The sequence below is a fragment of the Anolis sagrei genome, chromosome 5 (assembly GCF_037176765.1).
Source record: "Anolis sagrei isolate rAnoSag1 chromosome 5, rAnoSag1.mat, whole genome shotgun sequence".
In the NCBI taxonomy this organism is placed as follows: domain Eukaryota; kingdom Metazoa; phylum Chordata; class Lepidosauria; order Squamata; family Dactyloidae; genus Anolis; species Anolis sagrei.
In genome coordinates, this window is record NC_090025.1 from 20393045 (window position 1) to 20418520 (window position 25476).

At 40.8% G+C, this 25476-nt stretch overlaps 1 protein-coding gene across 2 annotated transcripts in view; it reads left to right on the top strand.

Moving 5' to 3' along the window:
- Nucleotides 1-25476, top strand: part of HERC3 (HECT and RLD domain containing E3 ubiquitin protein ligase 3) — a 62677-nt gene that overhangs the window by 22180 nt on the left and 15021 nt on the right. Inside the window, exons 3-17 of one of the 2 annotated variants that reach the window (XM_060779249.2) lie at nt 1687-1846; nt 3247-3323; nt 3448-3669; nt 5087-5178; nt 7883-8013; nt 8542-8702; nt 11312-11388; nt 12540-12664; nt 14521-14583; nt 18041-18152; nt 19030-19219; nt 21127-21290; nt 22827-22940; nt 24380-24403; nt 24487-24576. In XM_060779249.2, coding sequence (XP_060635232.2) covers nt 1687-1846; nt 3247-3323; nt 3448-3669; nt 5087-5178; nt 7883-8013; nt 8542-8702; nt 11312-11388; nt 12540-12664; nt 14521-14583; nt 18041-18152; nt 19030-19219; nt 21127-21290; nt 22827-22940; nt 24380-24403; nt 24487-24576 — 1802 coding nt within the window. The remainder of the gene's footprint in view (nt 1-1686; nt 1847-3246; nt 3324-3447; nt 3670-5086; nt 5179-7882; nt 8014-8541; nt 8703-11311; nt 11389-12539; nt 12665-14520; nt 14584-18040; nt 18153-19029; nt 19220-21126; nt 21291-22826; nt 22941-24379; nt 24404-24486; nt 24577-25476) is intronic. The other variant, XM_060779250.2, reaches the window with a different exon arrangement.

Below are 25476 nucleotides of genomic sequence, written 5' to 3' on the forward strand. Positions count from 1 at the left end.
ATTCTATAAGATTGGAGGTTTTTTTTCATCACGAATTTAAAAAATTGTACATTTTACATAAAATATTTTAAAGAAGTCACAAGTTTTTTAAAAAAAATACATATTACCTTGACCTTGAGGGTATTGTTAGTCCTGCCCTTAATTGTTTTTACGGTTGTGTGGAGTTCTAAGGAGAAAAAAAATGGAGTTCACAAAGGGAAAACTTTCCTCCACTATTTGGCTATTTGGATCCTGACTAAATTGTACGTTCTGGAACTGAACTACAGCACATCCTCCACTTAGGTGCCTAACTAACTTAGGGTAGTTGGTTAGTAGGTACCTAACCAACTACACTATAGAATTTATGCAGTTGGATAGCACTTTAATGGCTGTGCTCAATGCTATGGGATCCTGGGAGTTGTCATTTGGTGAGGCACCAACACTTTTTATTGGAACAGGCTAAAGACCTTGTAAAACAGCACCTTCAGGCCCCACAGCCTGGCTGCCTCGGGAGGCTATTTCCACATGGGGAACGTCTTCTTCTGCCAGAACACAGATGATGTGGCCAAGTCCCTCTATGCCAGTGGTTCTCAACCTGGGGTCCCCAGATGTTTTTGGCCTTCAACTCCCAGAAATCCTAACAGCTGGTAAACTGGCTGGGATTTCTGGGAGTTGTAGGCCAAAAACATCTGAGGACCCCAGGTTGAGAACCACTGCTCTATGCAGAGGTGGTCAACATCTGGCATGGACACTTCACCCACTAGATTGACCAGCGCTACGAGGCAATGATGAACCCAAAAGTCATCGACGTATTTTCAAGAGAGCCAGAGCCCACCGAGGAGACACCAGATGACCAGGAATGGTCTGACACATCCAGGATGTTGAACGTCATGTTGGAGGTGGAAGAGCAGTCTGCGAAGCCGCAGGTGGCCAAGGTGGCCCTGGCTCTGGCCATGCTTCACTTCCTGGTCCAGGACCTGCCAAAGTCTCAGGAACTTGTGACAAAAGTCCAGCGAATCAGGAAGTGGCTGCCGAAAACAGAGCCCGACTTGGCCCTTCATCACTTGGCTGAACTCCTGAAATATAAGCAAAACTATGCCAAATGAGAGAGGGCTTCGCACATTCAGGTAAACAGCCACGACACGAGGAACTGCAGCCATAATTTTAGTTCAAAGTGTGGTTCCTCATTCCAGATCATTCCTGTCATCTTATTGGAAAATTTCCATGGTTCTAATCCAAAATTATCCAGTGACAAAACATACTTTTCTTGTCTGATTATCATTAAATTTTATTATTTTTTTTTTAAAAAAAACCTTGTAAAACTTCAACTTCATGCTTCTATAGCATTAAGTCATGGCAGTTAGTATTATCCAATTGCATTAGTTCTACAGAATAGATCTGTGGTTCCCAACCTTTGGGCCTCCCGGTGTTTTGGAGTTCAACTCCCAGAGATCCCAGCCAGCTTATCAGCTGTTAGGAACTGTAGGAGCCGAAGTCCAAAACACTTGGAGGCCCAAAAGTTGGGAACCACTGGTATGGATGCACCCATGGACAAAATTGAGATGAGCTTTTTTTTTAAAAAAGGTGATTTTAAATGCTGATTGTCCTTTATTTTCTTCCCTTCTGCTTTGCTTTGAGTGTCAGCCAATGGGTAGCAGGTGTTTGGCTGGTGTGCATACGTGACATTTTTTTCTTGTCTTCCCACAGAGCAAATTGGAGCGCTAGCAGATCAGCACATCATCCATGTTGCCTGTGGGGAGTCTCACAGCCTGGCCCTCAGTGACCAAGGGCGGCTTTTCTCTTGGGGGGCTGGCAGCGATGGCCAGCTTGGCCTCACAACAACAGAGGACTCAGTGGCTGTGCCAAGGTAATCATAATGCAGTGTATCTACCTTAGTATCTACCATAGTTTGGTTCCTGGATACCCAGATCCGTATATACTCAAGTGCCATTATATACAATGGTCTAGTAAATGGTCCCACATATAAAATGTTAAAAGCAAGTTTTGGTTTTAGGCACTTGGTTTTGAATATTTTCATTCTATGGATGGTTGAATCCAGTGATATAGAATCCAAACATATGGAAGAATGACTGCAATGGATTTTCAGGTGCTGATTTTCCCATGTAGTTTCTCCCACCCTAAATCTGTAGGAGAGGATCTTAGGTACCAAGAAACTACCCACCTATTTGCAAATATTTGGGGTGGAAGTGATATGCAGTGGCCATGCCCCATGCTTAACTGCACATTGGACCAAATGAAGGAGCCTACATTCAGAACAACATAAAAAGGCAGAAAATGTGGGATTTTATTCAGCTGTGTGGTAGGGGCCAAAGATATGTCGGACTGCATTTTTCAGCAGCTCCAGCCAGTATAGCCAATGGTGAAGAGTGCTGGGTGCTCCAGTTCACTTACACCTGGAAGTCTGCACTTTCTCCACTTTTGCCTTAGAGCATAGCTGCATCCACAAGCATACTCAAAACTGCCATTTTTATTTAACAGAGAGGTCAAAAGCAGACTTGTTTTAGTGGGTCTTGTGCAGGTGCTTAAATGTGAGATGAGAACTTCTGAAAACTATGTATTGGTTCATTTTACATTACATCCTTCCATTTCTTGGGATTATGTTGTGTTTGCCAGTTCTTGAAATATGGCTGGCTTGCTCTTTACTCACTGCCACTAATACTATTATTAATGATATCCTCCTCACCTTCATTGCACATTAGAATACACTTGGGGGGGGGGGGGGGATCAAAATCAAATCTGCTGTTGCATTTATTTATAATGGTAACAGTTCCTAGATCCATGCATGATGGAGATGATAGAGCTGACTGGGATGTGTTGAAAAATTTTTCGTGTATGGTTACAAAGTCTTGGTTTTGTAATTTGAATTGATATTATCTTATGTTTGAATGACACCGAATTGTTGCCAACTGTTAGCCACTCCGAGTCCCTCTAAGTCCCTCTACAAGGGAGAGAGAGAGCGGGATATAAAACAAAGTAAATAAATAAAAAGTAAATAAAAGTCAGTTTGTTCTTCAGGTTAAATGATAAGTTAATAACAGTTTGCTTCTTCCACTTGTGATAGAAGCCTCTTAAATCTTTAGTTTTTATTCTAAACTTAATTATATCTGTTTATAATTATTTGTAGACAAAAAGTCCACATTCTTTGCTGTCTAGTATAGTCCTGCTTTGTATGAGTTTGATTTTAAATTGAATGTATTAGTTTGTATTTCTCTTGTTTTAAAAATATTTATTTTTTTTCCTATTTAGGTTAATAAAAAAGCTGAGCCAAGAGATGATACTTCAGGTCTCCTGTGGCAATTGGCACTGTTTAGCTCTTGCTGCTGGTATAGTATTATTGTTGTTGTTGTTGCTGTTATTGTTGTTGTTATTATTATTATTATTATTGCCTAGTTAACCAGTTAATGGCAGTAACACAGTTTTTATTATGGTTGTCTTTCCCCCCTCCAGATGGACAGTTCTTTTCTTGGGGTCAGAACAGCCACGGACAGCTTGGACTGGGCAAAGAGTTCCCCTCCCAAGCCAGCCCTCAACGGGTCAAATCGCTTGACGGGGTCCCCTTGGCTCAGGTCGCTGCTGGAGGAGCCCATAGCTTTGCCTTGTCTCTCTCCGGAGCTGTGTTCGGTTGGGGGAAGAATGCCTCAGGACAGCTGGGGTTGAGCGATGAGCAAGGTACATTGAGTTGCCATCCAGGGAAGCCTCTCTTTTGGAAGAGAATTGTTGCTGTAGGGAGCAAGCTTTGCATGAGACCCATGCATTTTTTGTGCATGCTATAATGCAGCACAACTTAACTAATGGTTCAAGATAGAGCTTAAGAATTCACTGTTAGATTAGGTCTCTGGAAGACTAGGTTTCAAATCCCCACTGGTCCATGAAAACCAAGAAAGACAGCAGCATGTCTTTTGTGGGAAAATTGAGGTCAAGATGTCTTTACTAAAAAGAGAGATTGAATGATTTTAAGGCTGAAATTCTCTTACAACTATGTGCTAGCATACTCAGGGCCCCAGCTATCCACTGACAGAACACAGAGGTCTGCCAGGATCGCTCACCTATAATACTACCTGGGTGGCATCCTTTTGTGTTTGCTCTCTACTATTTTTAAATTGGGTAGAATCGTAGAGTTGGAAGAGACCTCATGAGCCACCCAGTACTACCCTCTGCCAAGAAGCAGGAAAAATCACATTCACTGTGTTTTGGATCTCAGCACCAGTCTCTGAACTAGGGCATCAGCATGGACCTCCCCCTTTTATTTCTGTATAGTTTATAGCAGTGGTTCCTAACTTTTGGTCCTCCAGATGTTTTGGACTTCAGCTCCCACAATTCCTACCAGCTGGTAAACTGGCTGGAATTTCTGGGAGTTGACGTCCAAATTGCCTGGAGGACCAAAAGTTGAGAACTACATTGGCTTATAGTGAAAAAGGGAGGTAAATAAATGTGCATTTCAGAAAGGTTTACAGTTTTGGTTTGCCCTTAGTAGTTAAACCAAAGACTATGTTTATCAGATTCTTGTAAGAAAGCTCTTCTGCTACCTTTCTTACTTTCGGTAGAGTAGTGTGGGGATTGCATAGGCTTGTCTTTGAATTATTAAGGTGCTTTGTTTACCTTCCCAAACTATTTCCTACTATCCTCCCAAATTAGGATTGTCAAGCATTTACTGGGATAGTTACAGCTGCCCAATAGGCCACAAAAAATACCACGAGGAAGGCTGGTCATTCATATTCAGTGCTAAGGACATGTGATAATGAAGTATACTGAAGACTGGCATTTTAAAGACAGATATTATATTTACAGCAGCTGAAATTTCTGGCAGGGCCTTTAGCCTACCTCCCATGCTAATTGTGGCCTATTAAACTCTGGGTCATTGATTGGACTCTACGATCTAAGTGCTCTAGTCTGCAGAAGAGTGTTTTTAAGAAATTGGATGAATATATAGTTTGTTACTTATATAGAAGGTTGGTTATAGACATTTCATCAACATTAACAATTTTATAAATTGAGAGACTGGATGTGAGAGAAAATGTGTTGACCAGAGCTTCCCTGCAGGTTTTATTTTACCTATTTCAGGATTATTTTATACTCCTTAATGTAGATCGGGAGTCTCCATGCCATGTGAAGCTCTTAAGGACTCAAAAGGTTGTCTACATTAGCTGTGGAAGTGACCACACGGCTGTCCTGACAAAGGTAAAAAAGATAATCTTGCTTGATCTTTGACAGGGATGTAAGTGGGTAGGATGTGGCTTACATTTTTATCTTGCCACTTTCTGTGACACCATTTTCTACTTTCATAAAAGAATTAGTAATCACATACAGGGAAGAAAATACCCCAAGTCCTTGTTTCAGGTAGGGAAGTATTAAAATTGAGATGTCCCTATTTGCATTCTGAAGTGGTACATTCTGTTGCAAAGTGGACTCTGAAGCCTCTTTCTACCATATTCTGTTGCATGCCTAGACCAGGGGTCCTTTCACACTCCCCAATTATAACACTATGAATCCACTTTTATTGCCATGGTTCCATTCTATAGAATGTTGGATTTGCACTTCAAGGAAGGTTCCATATGATTCTGACAGAAGGAGAATAAACTTATTTAGAATCATAGAATCAAAGAGTTGGAAGAGACCTCATGGGCCATCCAGTCCAACCCCCTGCCAAGAAGCAGGAATATTGCATTCAAATCACCCCTGACAGATGGCCATCCAGCCCCTGTTTAAAAGCTTCCAAAGAAGGAGCCTCCACCATGCTCCGGGGCAGAGAGTTCCACTGCTGAACGGCTCTCACAGTCAGGAAGTTCTTCCTCTGTTCAGATGGAATCTTTGAAACTAGCTGCACCCGGCTACGCATTGCTGTGGCCCTCAGAAAACAGAAGATTTCCAGACATGGAACAATCTGGGCTAGGGAACTCCTCCTGCCAAAGATTTCTCACTGGATGGTAGAAGCCAGGCTTTTAAGGTGCAAGGCTATTCAAAGGTAATCCAGGTGGACAATTGCAACATTCACACTTGGCTCAAGTAGAAATTGGGGGGGGGGGGGGGGGATGAGGCCAGGGAGTTGTTTTTGTGCATATTCTGTAATGTCTTTTTGTTTTTTTGGTTTTTATGTACTTTCTGCTGTGTGTTTTTTTGGTTTATTTTTATGAGTGATGGTCACTCATTAGCCTGATAGGTGCGTTGTGGCCAAATTTGGTGTCAATTCGTCCTGTGGTTTTTGAGTTATGTTAATCCCATAAATGAACGTTTCATTTTTTATATATATAGATGTTGTTCTGCAGATAATATGGATTGTCAAAATGACCAATAAATCAGTCAAGCCTTCCTAGAGGCTAAAATGACCGAATTGATAATGGGACATCTCTGGGCCCATAATCTAATGACCTGTTAAGATCATAACTTATTGGGATAAGGATGATGATCTGTTTGGCTCATAACCTATTGGGGATTATGGATTATGACCTGTTAGGATCATAACTCACTGCGTAGCAGACTTATGGAGATATTCCTTTAGTTTATTGAGTAATGGATGATCACTGGGCACAGCAAAGATTCAAGTAGACTTCTTTTAAAATAACATGTTTGTTTACTCATAATGTCATGTATTTAAATATATAGGCACATTGTATTGTCGAAGGCTTTCATGGTCGGAATCACTGGGTTGTTGTAGGTTTTTTCGGGCTATATGGCCATGTTCTAGAGGCATTTTCTCCTGACGTTTCGTCTGCATGTATGGCAAGCATCCTCAGAGGTAGTGAGGTCTGTTAGAACTAGGAAAACGAGTTTATATATCTGTGGAATGACCAGGGTGGGACAAAGGACTATTGTCTGTTGGAGCTAGGTGTGAATGTTTCAACTGACCACCTTGATTAGCATTTGATTGCCTGGCAGTGCCTGGAGCAATCTTTTGTTGAGAGGTGATCAGATGGCACATTTCTTATCAGGTTAAACTTTAAAACGTTTCAGTTTGTATCTTTAACTTATTGTCTTTAACAGTCTCTTCAAAAACTATATTGTTCTGTACAGTTCTCTTTCATAAGAGTCTGCTTTCAAAGAATTCAGGCATCAACAGATTTCTACCTTCCTATACTGACATCTGACAGAAAAACAGACTTCTGTACTCGAGCTGACTCAAGGCTCAACTGTCTTCTAACTTCTAACACTGACTTCTGTGTTCTAAGTTACTCAAGGCTCAACTGTCATCATGTTTAAAATGCATTCTAAACAGTCATATGACCTGCAGCCCCTCTCACTGCCTTAAGTATATAGAGCTAAGGAAACTGCAAACCAAATAAGACATACACTTCAGGAAATGAAACAACACATTATAAACAGACATGACATTAAATAGAGGAGGCTTGAGAAGGTTGCAATCTGCAACAATTGATTCTATTGTAGTTTGGGCATAACATGAGATAATATGACTTACTATAAAACACTGTAGGATTTAGTAAAGTGTGAGGCATCAGGGGGAAGAAACCACTCCATTAAAGATCTACTTAATCAAGGAAACCATAGGAGACGAGCATTGTCACTGATGGTGGGGCACCTTGGAGGTCTCACATTCATTGGGTTACCTTAAGTCCAGGCTGGTTTGATGGCAATTAACAAAACTTAGACTTCTGCCAGAGAGATTGCAAATCCCAGAATTCCATAGAACGCTGCCATAGCATTTGCAGCATAATCATATTGTTATAATAAGATGCAAAGGGACTCAGGCCTATTGTGCAGGAAGCTTGGTGCAGAAATGGGAGAAACTTTGTGTACAATTGGAAGTGTTTTTGAAATGTCTTCTGCCACCAGTGGTTTGGCTGAAGGTGCAAGCAATGCTAAAGTAGCAGAGCTTGTTGTGAGTCCTGCTTTCCCCTAAATGAAAACGTTATTGTATGTTTGATTACAGACTGGAGGAGTGTTCACCTTTGGTTCTGGTTCGTGTGGGCAACTCGGTCATGATTCCTTCAATGACGAAATCAACCCTAGAAGAGTTTTGGAGTTGATGGGCAGCGAGGTGTCCCAGATTGCATGTGGTAGGTGAGTGATAGTGTATGCTTTTTCTTCATCGGTGTGGTGAGTGTCACAGTTGTTTGGACAATAACCAAGTGAAAGTTGGGGCATGCAGAACTGAGAGGTCATAGATAATGGAATTACTCATATATTACCTCTGTAAAAGACTGTTCTTTATTTGGGTGGTTATTTTCAATTGTTTTTGTAACAAGCAGCTGGGATATTCTGCAGACACGGAACACAGAGCTTCAGATCAGTGTAAAAATTGCTCTATCTATCTATCTATCTATCTATCTCTCCACTTGGGTTCTAAAAGCAGGTTTTAAAAAGTTCAACACTAAATAAAGACATCTTATATATTTAAGATTGCAACTCCCAGAATCCCCCAGATATTACTATCACTGTATCATTCTGGATGCTGGATTTGGGGGATGATAGTCCTGAAAGTATTTATAGGCTCTGATAGAATGCATGGTTCTGTTTTATATTGACTGTATTGTTGCCCTGTCTTTCTGAAAGCAGCGCTCATACACATAATATTATTGTCATTTGCAGACAGCACACTTTAGCCTTTGTGCCTTCTTCAGGACTTATCTATGCATTTGGCTGTGGAATCAAAGGTCAGCTGGGATCTGGGCACACCTGCAATCTGAAATGTCCTTCTCCAGTCAAAGGTCACTGGGCAGCTCACAATGAGGCAATTTCTAGTAGAACTGGTAAGTGTGGGCACAACAGAACAGGCTATGCTTAGATTTTGAGTGATGCACGGCAGGCTGGAGTAGGTGTTTATGAAAGTTGGTTTTGTTGCAATTAAGGCTAGGTATGGCTGCTTTTTACCTATTGCCAATGCATACATCCTTTTTGAAGCAATACATTTATAATGTAGTGATCTTACCACCACACTTCCAATTTGAGAATATTGAAAGAGCAAAATGAGTCCCGTTCCTAAACTTTGAGAGCTGCCATGTGGAGAGTTGACATGACAAAATAGTTTGGCTGTTGGACGCCTCATTCTCCAAATTTCTCTTTTTACGCTTTGTATATATAAAGGCTACTTTGTGTTTTGGGAGTTCTTCATTAAAAGGAAGTGTTTAAAAGTAGCATATCAAATGGGTTATTTGATTGGAGATGGTCAACTTTCCTTTTGGCCTGATGAACATTCCTGAGAGGAAGTTGGCCTCTCTGAATGTTTCATGTCACATATCAGATGTAGCGTAGTATTATTGTGGCACTGCAATTTCTCTCTTTTTTCTCCTCAGTTTGAGATTTTCTATGTATATCATAGTAGGCAACAACACTGTAGGCAACTACTTTAAATGTAGTTTATGGGTCATTACAAACTGACCCACACTTTTAGGAATTGATTTCGGTTTTGCTAGAACTGTCCTCGTTTCTCTGTATAGTAATCCAACAAAAAGGTTGGTGCTCATGGATGGAATGTATGTCACTGTGGAAGGAATACTGGAATATTATTTTCTGAAGCATTAAAATGAAACACAGCCATATAACTGTTGAAACAACCATATCTTTCTATCTGTACTGACAAACTATCCATTATGGATGAACATGAAAACCTTTCTGTGAATTCGATCCTTAGTCATGCTTCCTTTTCCCACATGTCTGCTACAGAACTTGTGTATATGGATATAGTCAATGGCCGTTATGATTTCTGATCTCTGTTACAACAACATCAATTTATTTCTAGACCACTGTCTTTCCCCGAGGACACACGGCAGTTTACATACATATAAAAAGGCAAACGTTCGATGCCATTATTAGAATCACAAAAATGTGAAACAGACATTAATAAACTGATTACCAAAATGAAATTAAAGAAAAAGTGATAAAATATACCGATACTTAAATAAAGTATAATAAAACATAATTGCACCAAAAAAAATCCTAGATAATCAAACGGCTAAAATGTAAACAGTGCCTGACATTGGTTGTAATTTAAAATATACCTCAGCAGCCATAAAGTGCTAATTAAATTCTTCTAGTCCTCCCCCTCGCCATACACCAAGGTGCATAAGTGTGTTTTCAGAAGTTTCCTGAAGGAGAGGAGGATGGGGGCCATTTCTGTTTTTTAGGAAGGGAGTTCCACAAGCAGGGAGTTATCACGGAGAAGGCCCCCTCTCTCGTTCCCACCAACCGTACTTGTGATGGGGTGGGACCGCGAGTAGGGCCTCCTCCTCTGCAGTGCACTAGATAGTCTATATAAGGAGATGTGGTTAGACAAATAGCCTGGATCTGAACCATTTAGGGCTTTATAGGTAATGGCCAGCACTTTGTATTTAGCCTAGAAGTGGACCAGCAGCCAGTGGAGCTGCCGTAACATAGGAGTGATTCTCTCCTTGTGTGGAGTCCCAGTTAGTAAGCTGGCTGCTGATCTTGGGACTAGCTGTAGCTTCTGAACTATCTTCAAAGGCAGCCCATGTAGAGAATGTTGCAGTAGTCCAAATGGGATGTAAATGAGGCATGGTCTACTATGGTCAAGTTAGACGTCTCAAGATACTGGGCGCAACTGGTGCAAAAATTTTAACTGTGCGAAGGTGCTCCTGGCCACTGCTGACACCTGGGGTTCCAGGGTCAGCGATGAGTCCAGGATCATCCCCAGATTGCAAATTTGTGCCTTCAGAGGAAGTGTGACCCCATCCAGCACAGACTGCAACCCAATACCCTGTTCTGCCTTTCGGCTGACTAGGAGAACCTAGCTTGCTGGCCCTCATCCAGTCCATCACTGTTGTCTCCTTGGCATTTGGTGGAAAGGAGTCATAGAGTTGGGTGTCATCTGTGTAATTATTGCACATTATTATGTACTTGCCTACAAGCCTTGTGTATAATTCAGATTGTGGTTGCTGTCATGTACAAGGGTGATTAAGGGCCATAGCTCAATGGGAGAGCAGAAGTTTTTCATGCAGAAGATTGTAGATTTAATCCCTGACTTTTCTGTACGAAGCCTGAACGAAGATATGGGAAACTGCCACCAATTAATTTAGACAACACTTGAGTTAAGGGGACCAATGAATAGATTTTTTTTCTACTTAGCATTACTTCATAGTATACAAAATAAAATGGAGTTGTCATCTATGCTTCCTATCTCCATAAGGTTAGGAGAGGAGAGAGAATCAATTGTTAAGTTTTCAAAGCCACAAAGAAAACAGTGGCACAAAATACATTTCTGTTAAGCCTGAAAGACTCATTAAAATCTGTCTTTTGTTACCTTATTAATTTGGATTTTGTTATCTTAGTTTCCCAAGGGAAAAGAAGTAGGATGTCTGTGATTGCAGAGCCATATCTAATTGGTATCCATCTTCTTCAACAGATGCCTATAAACATTACATTGTTAAACATATCTTCTCTGGAGGAGACCAAACATTTGTACTTTGTTCTGAAAAAGAGGTAATATAAAGTCATTATGTTTGTGTGTGTGAGAGAGAGTCATTTGTGAGCTATTGGGACATTATTTGTCTGTTTTGTGAAATCCAGGAGTGAGATTCAACTCTCATACTACTGTGAACTCAATTTGCAAGAAAAATACAGTTGTAGCACAATTCTCCTTTAACTGTGGCTGCACCTCAAGGAATCCTGGGGGTTATAGTTTGGTGAGGCACCAAGGGTCTCTGTCTGAGAACTCTAAATACTCCTCCCTAAGCTGCAAATCCCAGATTTCATAGGACGGAATCATGGTAACTAAAGTGGAATCATAACTTTAAAAATGTGCAGTGTGTAAAGACCCCTGGTTTTAGAATACACTACTGCGGTGAATCTGAGACTTGAGTAGATTTGAAGAACAAGCATTACACAAAAATAGACAGTATTAAATAGATCCTTGGAGAGAAAGTTTTGAGAGTGACATATAACTTTTGTCAGTTAGGTTGGGCAACTATGGCCTCATAATATGTTTCAACTATAAACCAGCACAGGCAGTAGCAAAGGATTAGAGCAATGGTCCCCAGATTTTACTACTCCAGATGCTTTGGACTTCAGCTGCCAGAAGCCCCAGCCATTTTGGCTAACATTCAGGTATTGTGAGAGCTAAAGTCCAATACATCTGGAAGACCAAGGTGTGGGAATCACTGAAATAGAAGAATGGCTACAGCTGCCCACCCCTTTTGTGTAGGCCATGCAACATTATGGGCTGAAGATTTGGCCTCTGTGTGTGTTGCCCATAATAGGAACCCTACACATATAACCCTATTTAGAGAAAATTACTTTCCACTGTTGGGAAGAAGGTATTTTACTGCCTGAGGCAAAGAATATAGTAGGGACCCTTATCCTATCTCAACCAAATGGACTGTTAGTTGAATATTAATTGGACAAAGGGATGGATAAGTTGTTCAGCCTACACAGCTTTGTTTTCCAAAGAAGAGAACAGCTCAGTTCAGCAGGAAATGTTGGATAGACACCCTACCTACCTCCAGTACTGGCACTCAAGGCTGTCACCTCAATGTTCCTAATGCAAAGCCATTGCTGCTTGCACACATTAAGAAAAGTGTCACTGTTCTCCACCCATTTGATGAAATCATTATTGATCCCACTTCCTTTTACAGAATTCTCCGCCAGCAGATGATTTCCGGACCATTAATCAAAATGATTATACCTGTTCAATTAATGATGAAACGATAGATACGTGGAGACAAAAGCTTTCGGAAAAGAAGAATCCTAATTCAGTGAAGTATGCTCATTTCTCTTGGGCTTATCACACTGTACAGTATCATTTTTATGATTTGTTTATGAATTTATGATTTGTTTATATTTATGTTTTATTATTTGTTTGTGAATTCGTGGTTGTTGTGCCAAGTGAGGGATCCCCTGAGAGCAATATTATTTTTCTGTAACTGGCTTCTATATATGTGCGTGTTTCTGCACCACTACATTCTGTTATTTTCTCAAGATGAAGTTTTGTTGCTGAACATCCACCTGAAATTCTTCAGCAGTTTATCACTTCTTCCTCAGCTGGACTAAAAAACATAGGGGTTCTTTTTAAAAAAGTATTTGTGAGTGGTAGACTCCACACATGCCAGATGTGTACATTAAAATATATATGTTGCAAATATCTCCCATGCTTTTTCACATCTAAATGAAATTGCTGGGTGAGGTCATCTAGAATTTTGGAGTTCTGTGCCATTTATGCAGATGACACTCTACTACTCCTTTCCACCGAATTCCAAGGAAGCCCACCAGATCCTGGACCAGTGCCTGGCAGCTGTGATGTACTGGATGAGGGCTAACAAGCTGAAGCTTAATCCAGACAAGACAGAGGTCCTCCTGTTCAGTCGCAAGACTGATCGGGGTATAGAGTGGAAACCTGTGCTCGATGGGGTTAAACTCCCCCTGAGGACACATGTCCGTAGTCTGGGGGTCCTCCTGGATTCAGTGCTGACGAGGAAGGTTTTTGCACAGTTGAAGTTTATGCGCCAGCTACTACCGTAACTTGAGGAGCCTGACTTGGCCATGGTGGTCCATGCCTTGGTAAAATCCAGATTGGATTATTGCAACACATTCTATGTCGGGCTGTCTTTGAAGATGGCCCAGAAATTACAACTGGTGGAAAGATTGACAGCCAGGCTTCCAACTGGAGCAATCATGACGCCCCTATTAAAGCAGCTCCACTGGCTGCTGATAAATTTCCGGTCACAATTCAAGGTGCAGGTTATGACCTACAAAGCCCTAAATGATTTGGGCCCTGTCTATCTTTGTGATTGCATCTTCCCCTATTAGCGTGGGCTCTAAAATCAACTGGGGAGGCCCTCCTCTTGCTTCCACCACCATCACAGGCATGGCTGGTGGGGAGGAGGGAGCTGGCCTTCTTGGTGGTGGCCCCCCAACTTTGGAACAACCTCCCCAGGGAGATTAGGCAACCCATCCAGTCCAACTCTCACATCAACACTGACAAAGAAACAACAAGAAATACTGTTTACCCACAAGCATAAAGAAATTACATATATTACAAACCAACACTTTCTCATTCCTTTATTTTCCAGATCACTAGACTAGGCCACAGCAACACGTGGCAGGGGACGGCTAGTAATACAATATAATACTAATAATACACTATAATAATATAATAATTATATATTTTATATTACATGTAATGTTACTAATAATATTGCAGTATAGTGGTATAATACAATATAGTAATATATAATACTAATATTGTGCTATGCTAATAATATAATATGTTGTATGTGCATATAACTGAGTCCCCTTTGAGGGTGGCAGAGGATAAGAATAAAGTTATTAACTTAGGCAGGCTGTACAGTCTGGGTTGCTTTATTAGTTTTTGACACATACAGTCAGAGATACTATCTTGGGTGTCAAAAAACTTTTAGAAATATTTCAGGAATCTGCAGTGAGGTTCAAATTAACAAGATATACTTGAGGTGTCCTAGGAATTCTAGTCCAAGTAATATTTCCAATCTCAGTCTAATAACAAGAAGAGCTGAATTTATTTGGGAAAGAAAAATGTAAACATTAAGTGGAATACATGTGCTAGTGTCTCATAACCATTTTGCCTGTCTTGTCTCTAAGCAGTGAGGTCGTCCAGATCCTATCCTCAGCTGCCTGCTGGAATGGAAGCTTCTTAGAAAAGAAGTAAGTGGCTTTAAGCCAGTAAATCTCAAATCATTATTTCTCCATATTTTCTAGGATTGTGAATGTTGGTTGAGTCGATGTCAATGACAGAATTCTCTGCTCATTGAGGGCTAGTTTGGTTTGGATTGGTGAGGATGGCCAATTTGATCTGTGGCTTCCTGGCAAAGGAAGGTGGAGGCGGATAATAAGAAAAGATGGGACCCAGTCCATCAGGAACAACGCCTCCACACATCCTGTTAAATAGGAGTGAATGTTATATTTTAAAAAAATCTCTCAGCCTAGGATCAAATGTGTGTGGAGTGAAGAAAGGACAGTGGCTCAGTCGAGTGTCTTATATAAGGCTTCTGACAGCTGATGCTGGTATTAGAGGAAGCTCCTCCCTGGCTGAACTTACAGGCTGTCAGGATTGATTCTGTGCTCAAGGATCACTTGACATGAGGCTCCAGGAGACAGAGAGCGTGGAAGAGCCTTCCTTGCTGCATTGTCTTAAGTTGTTATGGCAATGGTAGTTATGCCACTGCGTTCTATGTTTAGCTCTTTGTCTATCCAATGAGCTTTCGCTGAAAACTGGGAAAGATATGTGATCAAAACCCTTCTCCAAGAGTAGATGTGCTGTTGTTGAAGTTAACCAAGCTAGCTAGGATGTGGCCAGAATTGTCCTAGTGACTTATGCAGTGTGGGGCTGGTATGGGCAAACAGGTATTGGCAAAGTTCAGCCCTCCAGATGTTTTGGACTTCAACTGCCACAATTCCTAACAGCCGAGAGGGCTGAACTTTGCCTATGCCTGGATTAGACCCATTCAGTCAATTAATTAATGTTGAACCAAAATATAGGGAAATCCCATTGATTCAGCGAGTCTGCTCTGATCAGGACGAAAAGTACGGGTTCTTTAAGGGATGTTGTGCAAGGAGGAACCTAGTATCTTCTTATTCTTATAATTTATTTGCATTGTACCATTGATGTGCAAAGTTGTGCTTGGATGAGTTCAAGCAAACTCTTTGGTGGCCTTAAATTATTCTTAGATTTTTGACCAGGGACTCTTGTTCCATTCAGAACAAGTTCTTTTAAGTTACCTTTGATGTCTCTATCAAATTATTCCCATCATTTCAAGTAGTCCATCGGGCAGCAGCCAGATTTCTCACTGGAGCAGGGTACAGGGAGCAAACAACTCCCTTGCTACATTAGTTCCACTCGCTGCCAGTGGATTTCTCTTCTTCAGAAGAGGAAGGGGAGCAGGGAAGTACTCAAGAATAGGAAGAGGAATCAGATTTTTTTTTGTCATGTCAGGAGCGATTTGAGAAACTGCAAGTTGCTTCTCGTGTGAGAGAATTGGCCATCTGCAAGGACGTTGCCCAGGGGACGCTCGGATGATTTTATGTTTTTATCATCCTTGTGGGAGGCTTCTCTCATGTCCCCGCATGAGGAGCTGGAGTTGATAGAGGGAGCTCATCCACCTCTCCCCAGATTCGAACCTGCGACCTGTCGGTCTTCAGTCCTGCCGCCACAGGGGTTTAACCCACTGCACCACCGGGGGCTCCAAGGAATCAGATTATGAGGGCTTGCAAGTGCCCACATTTCTGGAGAGGTGAAAGGAGAGAGCACAGGTGGTGTTCATCTAGAATAGCTGCTAGAAACGCTGAGCTAATTGGGAGACACCCTAGCACCTCCTGTGTGGGTAATTCAGAGCTATAAATCACAAGCAGGAGCGGTCAGCTTTTGCTGGTAATAACGACTCTGATGCTGATGTTTTCACTCCAATGGAAACTGCTTCAAGTCCGCTTCTGAGGTTTTAGTGATCATTGCCCATTGTCTGATGTAAGACTGCTGTTTCTTTAGGACTTTATAAGAGACTTTAATTTTGTGTCTGCCTTAAGACTTCCTTGCTTTTGTTTGCATTTTTCAACTGCTTTTGATGATCCTTTGTGTTTGCTGAAGGAAAGCATTTTTCTTTTACTTTCCACATTGTATTAAGGCTGGTTTTGAAGGGCAAATTGGGACAGCTACCAAGCACAGTTCAAAGTGCTGGCTTTAGCCTATAAAGCCCTAAACAGTTCCGGCCCAGTTTACCTGTCTGAATGTATCTCTCTTTATGAGCCAGCAAGGAGGTTAAGACATTCTAGGGAGGCCCTGCTCTCGATCCCGCCTCCTTCGCAGGTGCGGTTGGTGTGGTGAGAGTCAGGGCCTTGTCAGTGGCCACCCCTCAGCTATGGAACTCCTTCCTGAGTGAAATTAGATCAGATCCCTCCCTTTAGGAAAAAGCTAAAGATGTGGATGTGCGACCAAGCATTCATTGAGTAATCTATCAGTGTAATAAGAAAAGATGAAATAGTGTATTGAAAATTGAAATGGCCGCAGACTACAATATTGGATTGCATGATTTTAAATAATTGGTTTTAAGGTTTTATTTGTTTTTAATTTTTGTTTTACCATATATGCTTTTATTATGTGCGTTTTGGCATTGAATTGTTGCCTATATATGTAAGCCACCTTGGGTCTGAGAAGGTAGAAATAAAGTAAATAAATACATAGAAAATCATTTATACCCAGACTGTTCCAAGTGCCTTTAGGCTAAGGAGCTCAAAATGTACACTTGCTATTTTGTAAGTCAGATGGTGTCCTAGGACTGAAGAGACTTAGGCTCAAATCCCCATTTTGCCAACAATAGCAATTGGGGGGGGGGGGGGGGGTTAACTTGTCATTGTGTTTCAATCTTACTTAGCTCACAAAACGATGTTGCAGATAAAAACCGGGAGAAGAATCTTATATGTAACTAGCCGTCCCCTGCCACGCGTTGCTGTGGCCCACTCTGGTGGTCGTGGGGGTTCTGTGTGGGAGGCTTGGCCCAATTCTATCGTTGGTGGGGTTCAGAATGCTCTGTGATTGTAGGTGAACTATAAATCCCAACAACTACAACTCCCAAATGTCAAGATTCTATTTTCCCCAAACTCCACCAGTGTTCACATTTGGGCATATTGAGTATTCGTGTAGAGTTTGGTCCAGATCCATCATTGTTTGAGTCCACAGTGATCTCTGGATGTAGGTGAATTACAACTCCAAAACCAAAGGACACTGCCCACCAAACTCTTCCAGTATTTTCTGTTGGTCATGGGAGAACTGTGTGCCAAGTTTGGTTCAATTCCATCGTTGGTGGGGTTGAGAATGCTCTTTGATTGCAGGTGAACTATAAATCCCAGCAACTACAACTCCCAAATGACAAAATCAATTTTTTTGAGTGAAGAACATACATTGGGTTGTTAGGTGTCTTGTGTCCAAATTTGGTGTCAATTCGTCCAGTGGTTTTTGAGTTCTGTTAATCCCACAAACGAACATTACATTTTTATTTATATAGATGTTGAGTGCTTTGGAAGAAAGACAAAACTGAAATATAAACACTAAATAAATTATGAATGTGTTGTACCTTAGACACCACTCATTTTTAATCTTTTTTTTTTTTAGAATAGATGAACATTTTAAAACTAGTCCCAAAATTCCAGGGATCGACTTGGATTCCACCAGAATGATGTTTGATAAACTAATGACATCTCAGCATGCTATCTTGCTTGAACAGGTATGACTCTCAAGGGTTAAGCACTGAAACAACTATCGTTTTCTGCTGTTTGGGAATGATGGGAGTTATAGTCACACATCTGCATGGCACTTGGTTGGGGGAGGCCACAGCAGATCTTTGAAGCCACACCTTCTCAACTGTTGCAAATTAAACTGTCTGCAGGATTGCTATTGGCAAAAATGCATATGTTCTCTGCCCCCACTGTCTGTGTGTAAAGGGAGAAATGTGTTTCGCCCACAACATTACTATGTGCCTCCAATATGTGCCTGAAATCTGTCTGCTCTATTATCTTGTTGCTATGAAGTTAGATGCTTGAGTTTTTAGAAACCAGGCTCCGGCTTGATTATCAAGTAAGCCAATATATTGATGTGAAAGGGGCTTATAAAATAGAGGGTAAAGGTTTCCCCTTGACATTAAGTTTAGTTGAGTCCGACTCTGGGGGTTGGTGCTCATCTCTATTTCTAAGCTGAAGAGCCAGCGTTGTCCGTAGACACCTCCTAGATCATATGGCCGGCATGACTGCATGGAGCGCCATTACCTTCCTGCCGAAGCGGTACCTATTGATCTACTCACATTTTTCAAACTGCTAGGTTGGCATTTTCAAACTGCTAGGTTGGCATAAACTGGGGCTATCATTGGGAGCTCACCCCCGCCCTGTGGATTCAAACCACCAACTTTTCAGCCACCAAGTTCAGCAACTCAGCGGTTACTGACTTTTAAATTGGAGGGTACTGACTTTTAAATTGGAGTCATGCTGACATAGTCCTTCACATGGTTTATCCAACTTGGTTTGTTTTCCTGGTGCCAAAACTGAGTTGGAAAAAAAAACCTGTGGTCTGAACCTCATTTTTCTTCTTCTTCTTTTCCCTCTTCCTAGATCTCGAAGAGTTTTGAAAGCTTTTTGATCCCACAGCTGCCCAGCTCCCCACCAGATGTTGAAGCCATGAGAATTTATCTGATTCTGCCAGAATTCCCACCATTTCAAGATTCAAAGAACTATGTCACCTTGACACTTCCATTGGCAATGGCCATATTGCGCCTGGACAGGAACCCCAGTAAAGTTTTAGGTACAAGACGCTCTTGCAGTTAAAAAAAAAGTTTCTGCTGTCCTACATACCTTTAAGAAGGAAATTATTCACACATATCAGCTGTTTCAAATACTGGAACATTTTTCTACCTAGTCTAGAGCATTGACTATCTGCCAAATCTTTCTCTTAAATCTCTTTACCAGCATGGGTGGTAAAGACCCTGTCAAAAGGGTGAAGGAAATGTTTTTACATGGAGATGAAACTTCTTAATGATTGCTTCTTCTTTCCTGTGCTTTAGCCACAGCATCAGGTGCCCCTGGTGACACAATGGGTTAAACCCTTGTGCCAGCAGGACTGCTGACCAGAAATTTCAGCAGTTCCAATTGGGGGAGCAGGGGGAGCTCCCATCTGTCAGCTCCAGCTTCTCATGCAGGGACATGAGAGAAGCTTTCCACAGGATGATAAAACATCCAGGTGTCCCCTGGGCAATGTCTTTGCAGACAGCCAATTCTCTCACACCAGAAGCGACTTGCAGTTTCTCAAATTACTCCTGAAATGGAAAAAAAAAATCTTGATTAGAATTTCTCTGTAAAATTTTCATACATATGGATTTTTAAAATCAGGAGCCATTACACCCTAACTCAGATGTATTGGCATGTTTAGTAACTGACCTGATATTTTGCAGGGAAAAAGGCAAAGTCTGCTTTGCTTAGCAGATCAGAAAGGAGTGGGGAATATTAAATGCGGGGTTCAGCTGCATCCAGATTTCATTGCATTCATCTTGACAATGTTTCCAATTGTATTACTATTTCTTGACTTTCTAAAAATAAGTCCAGATGCCTTCTTTCCTTTCCTTCTCCACAGAGAGTCCCCAGAGAGATCCACCAGTCTCCAAAGCAATCACGAAAGTTTTGTCAAATTTCCTGAAACTTCTCATTGTCTGTTTAAGGAAATTGTATTTTTCCTTCCTGTGGCTCCTTCTGATGATTCAGTGTACACAAACATCATTTCATACACAAAAATATTTTAAAACACTATATAAAATTACCTTCAGATTATGTGTATAAGGTCTATATGGCATATAAATGACTTGGGTCACATCTCTGAGATATCTTATTACGTACATACAGTAGAGTCTTGCTTATCCAACATAAACAGGCCAGCAGAACATTGGATAAGCGAAAATGTTGGATAATAAGGAGGGATTAAGGAAAAGCCTGTTAACTCAAATTATGTTATGATTTTACAAATTAAGCACCAAAACATCATGTTTTGCAACAAATTGACAGTAAAAGCAGTTCAATACACGATAATGTTACGTAGTAATTATTGTATTTACGAATTTCACACCAAAACATTGCAATGTATTGAAACATCTGTGGATCCGGGTGAGAAGCAGACTGCATTGGATAAATCAGAACGTTGGATGAGTGAAGGTCGGATAAGCGAGACTCTACTGTATTTAATATGCTTTGTACTGTAAGTAAGTAAGGTTTATTACGGTCAATGACCAGATCACAACATAGGGCTTCACCACTGGAGTATAGATGGAAACAAAATTGAGCAAGTCCCATGTTTCAAATATCTGGGGGTAGTCCTCCACTCTTCCAGCAGCAGAAAAACACATGGAGTTTATGTGGCTGAGAATGCACAAAGGAGTTTATCTGCCATACTAAAATACCTGAAGTCAAAAGGGGGACACTTTATACCATGCTTTGTACTGTATTTAATTTGTTGGAAGTCTCTTTGGGTCCCTTTCTGGGAGAAAAGCAGAATATAAATAAAAAAATATATTATTATATTATTAATTGCAGGTATTCCACAACCTGAGGTCCAAAAAACTTCTGATTCCAAGCGTTTTGGATATGGAATATGCAAACTGTATAAAATGTCCTTCAATGTGGTACTGAAGCTAATAGTATATATTTTTTCTGTCATCTGCTTAGATAACTGGTGGTCTCAGATATGCCCCGGATACTTCTTGAGGCTGGTGGATCTCTATAAAGGGGCTGTGGTTTACCTTCTGAATGGAAGAAAAACATTATTGATCCCTGTCTTGTACAGTAGTTACATCACAGCTGCACTGAAACTTCTGGAGAAACTTCATAAAGTAAGAAGACTACTCAGTGCATGCAAGTGTGTGTTGTCCTGCACAATTTTCAAAATTTGTATTTGATGTCAGGTTGTGGCACAGTCACTTCTCTGGATGGCAGTCCCCAGAATCCCTCAAGCAACATGGCTGCTAAATGGGCTAGTTGTAATCTCCCTCCACGCTTTTTCAAATTTTGTACTGCCGTGTCCCTTTTGATGTGGCTGCCTCTCTGTCCTCTTGTCATTTATCTGTTGGACATTCATATTTGGAGTGAGATCTGTATATGAAGAATCCAATGAGATGCACAGGCAGTTCAGGCAGTCCCTGAGTTACAAACATCCAGCTTACAAATGACTCATAGTTAAGAATGAGGATGAAACAACAGGAAGTGAGAGAAATCTACCCCCCTCAGAAGGGTAGATTCACTCAGGAAAGAGTTATCATGGGGAAATGTGTCTTCACTGAAGGTTTGATACCAATCCCTGTTTCCACAACAAGCGAAATTTTTCAAAATCCAATTCTTACAGGGACAGAGAGGTGAAATCTTCTGAACAGGCCACAGACAACAAAACTAACACCACAGGGGTGTTAATCCTTCTCAGTGCTATCCAAAGTGCATGCCCACACACATGCGCGTGCACACACATATCTGACTTTAAAAAGTACCTGTTCTGACTTAAAAACAAATTCAACTTAAGAACAAACCTACAGAATCTATCTTCTTTATAATTTGGAGACTGCCTGTATACTGAGTGCAGTAAGATCCCAAGATCCATATCCACAATTGCACTTATTATTGCCCGTGGGGAAAGTGGTCTCTCTAGAAAATTGCTAGAATAACTAGGTGATTTTATTATATACATCACCAAAAATTACCAGAGTTGTGTTGAGCATTTTTCTAGTGAAAATATCTCTCCAGGAATCACTATATCCTCCAACACAATTCTTTGGCATGCTGGAATTAGAAGTAAAGTAATTCAGTGATGTTTTGTTATATCCACAATTTCATGTAACTACATTCTGGCCAGAAATATATCCCCCACAGATTTGGAGGAGCTTATTATATACTTTAATTTTGTAATGTACCTAAGAACCTAAATCAAGTGAATCAAGTTATGAACCTATGAACCCATCCAGTAAATTTGGCCAACTCTCCAGCATTTCAGGTGCTATTTTTATAGCCTGATCTCGAAATTCCTTGTACTCTCTAATAGTCATTCATTCAGCTGGAAATCAGGTTTGACACTGATTAAATAAAATGTATTCAGGGTGGTGTGTTGCTACAATATGGTAAGGCTCAAGCCTTTGTGTATTTAGCTTAATACTCGTAGAAGCCTGCATGCAAATATAACATTCTGTTGCTTCCTTTGCTATACATTTGTCCTCATTATTAGTAGAGGATGTGTGTTTTTCAGCCATTCAATTGCTATGACTTTGTCTTTCTCTGAGCTGTAATTTCCTAAGCTTGTGTTTTCACCAAGTATATGTATGGTTTTTATGCAGAACCGTAGCATGAAAATGTTCACTGCCTTCTTTTTCTTTTTTTCAAATCAGGTCAATCAGAAAGCTAGGCATGTAGAATATGACAAGTTTTACATCCCAGAAATTTCCAATCTGGTGGATATTCAGGAAGACTATCTAATGTGGTTCTTACATCAAGCTGGAATGGTAAGATATTTTATTTAACAAAATAGAGAAGGTAATAGCTGTTGGCCGAGTGGGCTTATTAACAAAAGACCCTCCTCATAAATGTACAACAGAATAACTTATCAGCAGCAGTGTGACCCAGCACCAGTAGCACACACTTTCTGGGGTGGGTGTCCAGACGTTCTTTCAGGACTAATCCAAGATAACATCTTGAGGCCCTACCCCCATCCCCCAAGCCCCTTAGAAAAGAACAAAAACACACAGACCAACATTAACTCTTCCATAGGAGGCTTTTCTTTATAGCAAAATAATATGGTTGTACTATTTACAAGAACAAGGTTTCCATAACACAAATATAGTTCTTTATACTTCCTTCTTTGCTTCCACGCTGGGCTTCTTTGTCATGCAGATAAACAGCTTCCCTGTCACAGAGCCTCTTCTCACACCGAAGTTGCACTGGAGCTTCACACAGTAGCTTTTTACACACATCAATTTTCACACTGGAGCTTCCTCTGACAATGGCCTTCAGCCTGGGTCTTCTCTCACTGAAGCTTCCTATACTGAGGCCTACTAACACTGAGGCCTACCTCGCATTGAGGCCTTTCTCCCACTGAGGCCTACCTGAGACTGAGGGCTCTCTCAGACTGAGGCCTTTCTCCCACTGAGGCAAATTAACACTGAGGCCTTCTTATACTGAAGCCTACTAACACACTGAGGCCCTTCTTCCACAGAGACCTCTCACAGACTGAGGGCTGCTGACACTGAGGGCTCCTAAGCTACAGGCACACCAGCTTATATTGCACTGCAGCTTTTGCCAAGTCATTGTATCCATTTAACCCTTTCAGTTTCTGACTCACATTTTTGTAATTTAAAATACCTAGTTAATTTTTAATATTTTTGAAAATAGCATGGGGATGTAGCTATGTATTGCCCTGTGCACTTCATGCCATCCAGATGTTCTGCAGTGTGCTCTCCATGGACCATATAAACTGCAGTCGTCATCATCATCGTGCCTTTCCCCCAGTTTGGCAGCTTACATCAGTTAAAATAAACATATTAAAAATTCACAGAGCACAAACTTTTAAAAAATCTAAATTTATATGATGGACTCTCTGAATCTGCGGTTTCAGCCTACTGCTTAAGTCACTTGCCATATTATTAAATGGTGGCAATGTGAAAGCAGAAACAATGAAGAGTATATGCGTATGTTGCTGCCATTTAATAATATGGGGTCATGATCAACTGTGGGTTTTTTTGTATTTGTATTTTTGTATGTTTTTTTTGTGAGGTCCTGAAACTAAACCCCTCCCATGACAATGATCCACTGTATAGTATATTTCTCTTTGAGATCTTTGTCAGAACAGTAGGATCAAAATGAAATTAATGGTGTCTTGATAGGAAACTCACAGCCTTTTTCTGTTTCTCTTTCCTTCCCCACCGGCCTTCCTTGTCCTGTGCAGAAAGTGAGACCACCTATCATGCAGGTAAAAACTCCAGTTGAGCTTGCCAAAGTGGTTTTCAGCAGAAGCTCGAGCTGCCACCACTAAATTGAACTCTTTCTTTCCAGGATGCTGTGACTCTGTGTTCTTATCCATTCATCTTTGATGCACAAGCCAAAACGAAGATGTTGCAGACTGATGCAGAACTACAGATGCAGGTATTTAGCTTTCATGCCTATTCTTTGCATCTCCTGCTTCCCTTGTATTAAGACTTGGGTGTTATCTTCAGGATATCTCATTATGTACACAGATGCAAATATAGGTATTCCCAAATCTGAAAAATTCAAAATTCTCAACATTTCTGGTCCCAATTGTTTTGGATAAGGAAAACCCAATCTGCAACAACTAATCTTTTCATCCCTAGGCTGTTATATTTATATTTTCCAGAAGGTGGCAACAGTAGAAAGAAATTAGAAATTTAGAAGTCGATGGAGTAAACAATACTGTAATACCATTAGCATGAGGAATCACAATTGCTTTTACGTGAAAGCTAAATAATTAGGATAATATTTTGGTGCCATTCTGGAATTTGGAGTAGTGGCACTGAGGTTTTCTAAATTTGTTTTGAGGAATTGCCACCTAAAATAATAATTTTCCCAACTCTACTAGATTCATGCAGACATCTTGATTTAAGGAGCCCCTGGTGGTGCAATGGGTTAAACCCTTGCGCCGACTGAACTGGTTGACCGAAAAGTTGGTGGTTCGAATCTGGGGAGTGAGTTATCTCCCATCTGTCGAGCTCTAGCTTCCCATATATGGACACAAGAGAAACTTCCCACATGATGGTAAAACATCAAATATACAGGCATCCCCTGGGCAACATCCTTGCAGACGGCCAATTCTCTCACACCAGAAGCGACTTGCAGTTTCTCAAGTCTCTCCTTACATGAAAAATATATATCTTGATTTAGAATTTCGCTGTTAAATTTGCATACATATGGATGGCTTCACTAGCCTCTATGTTCCTATTGGTGGGAGTTGTTTTGCAGAGACAAATGGGCATTCATCTTGTCTTGGTAAAAATATTATTAAATTCAAGGAAGAGTAGAAGGTACTAT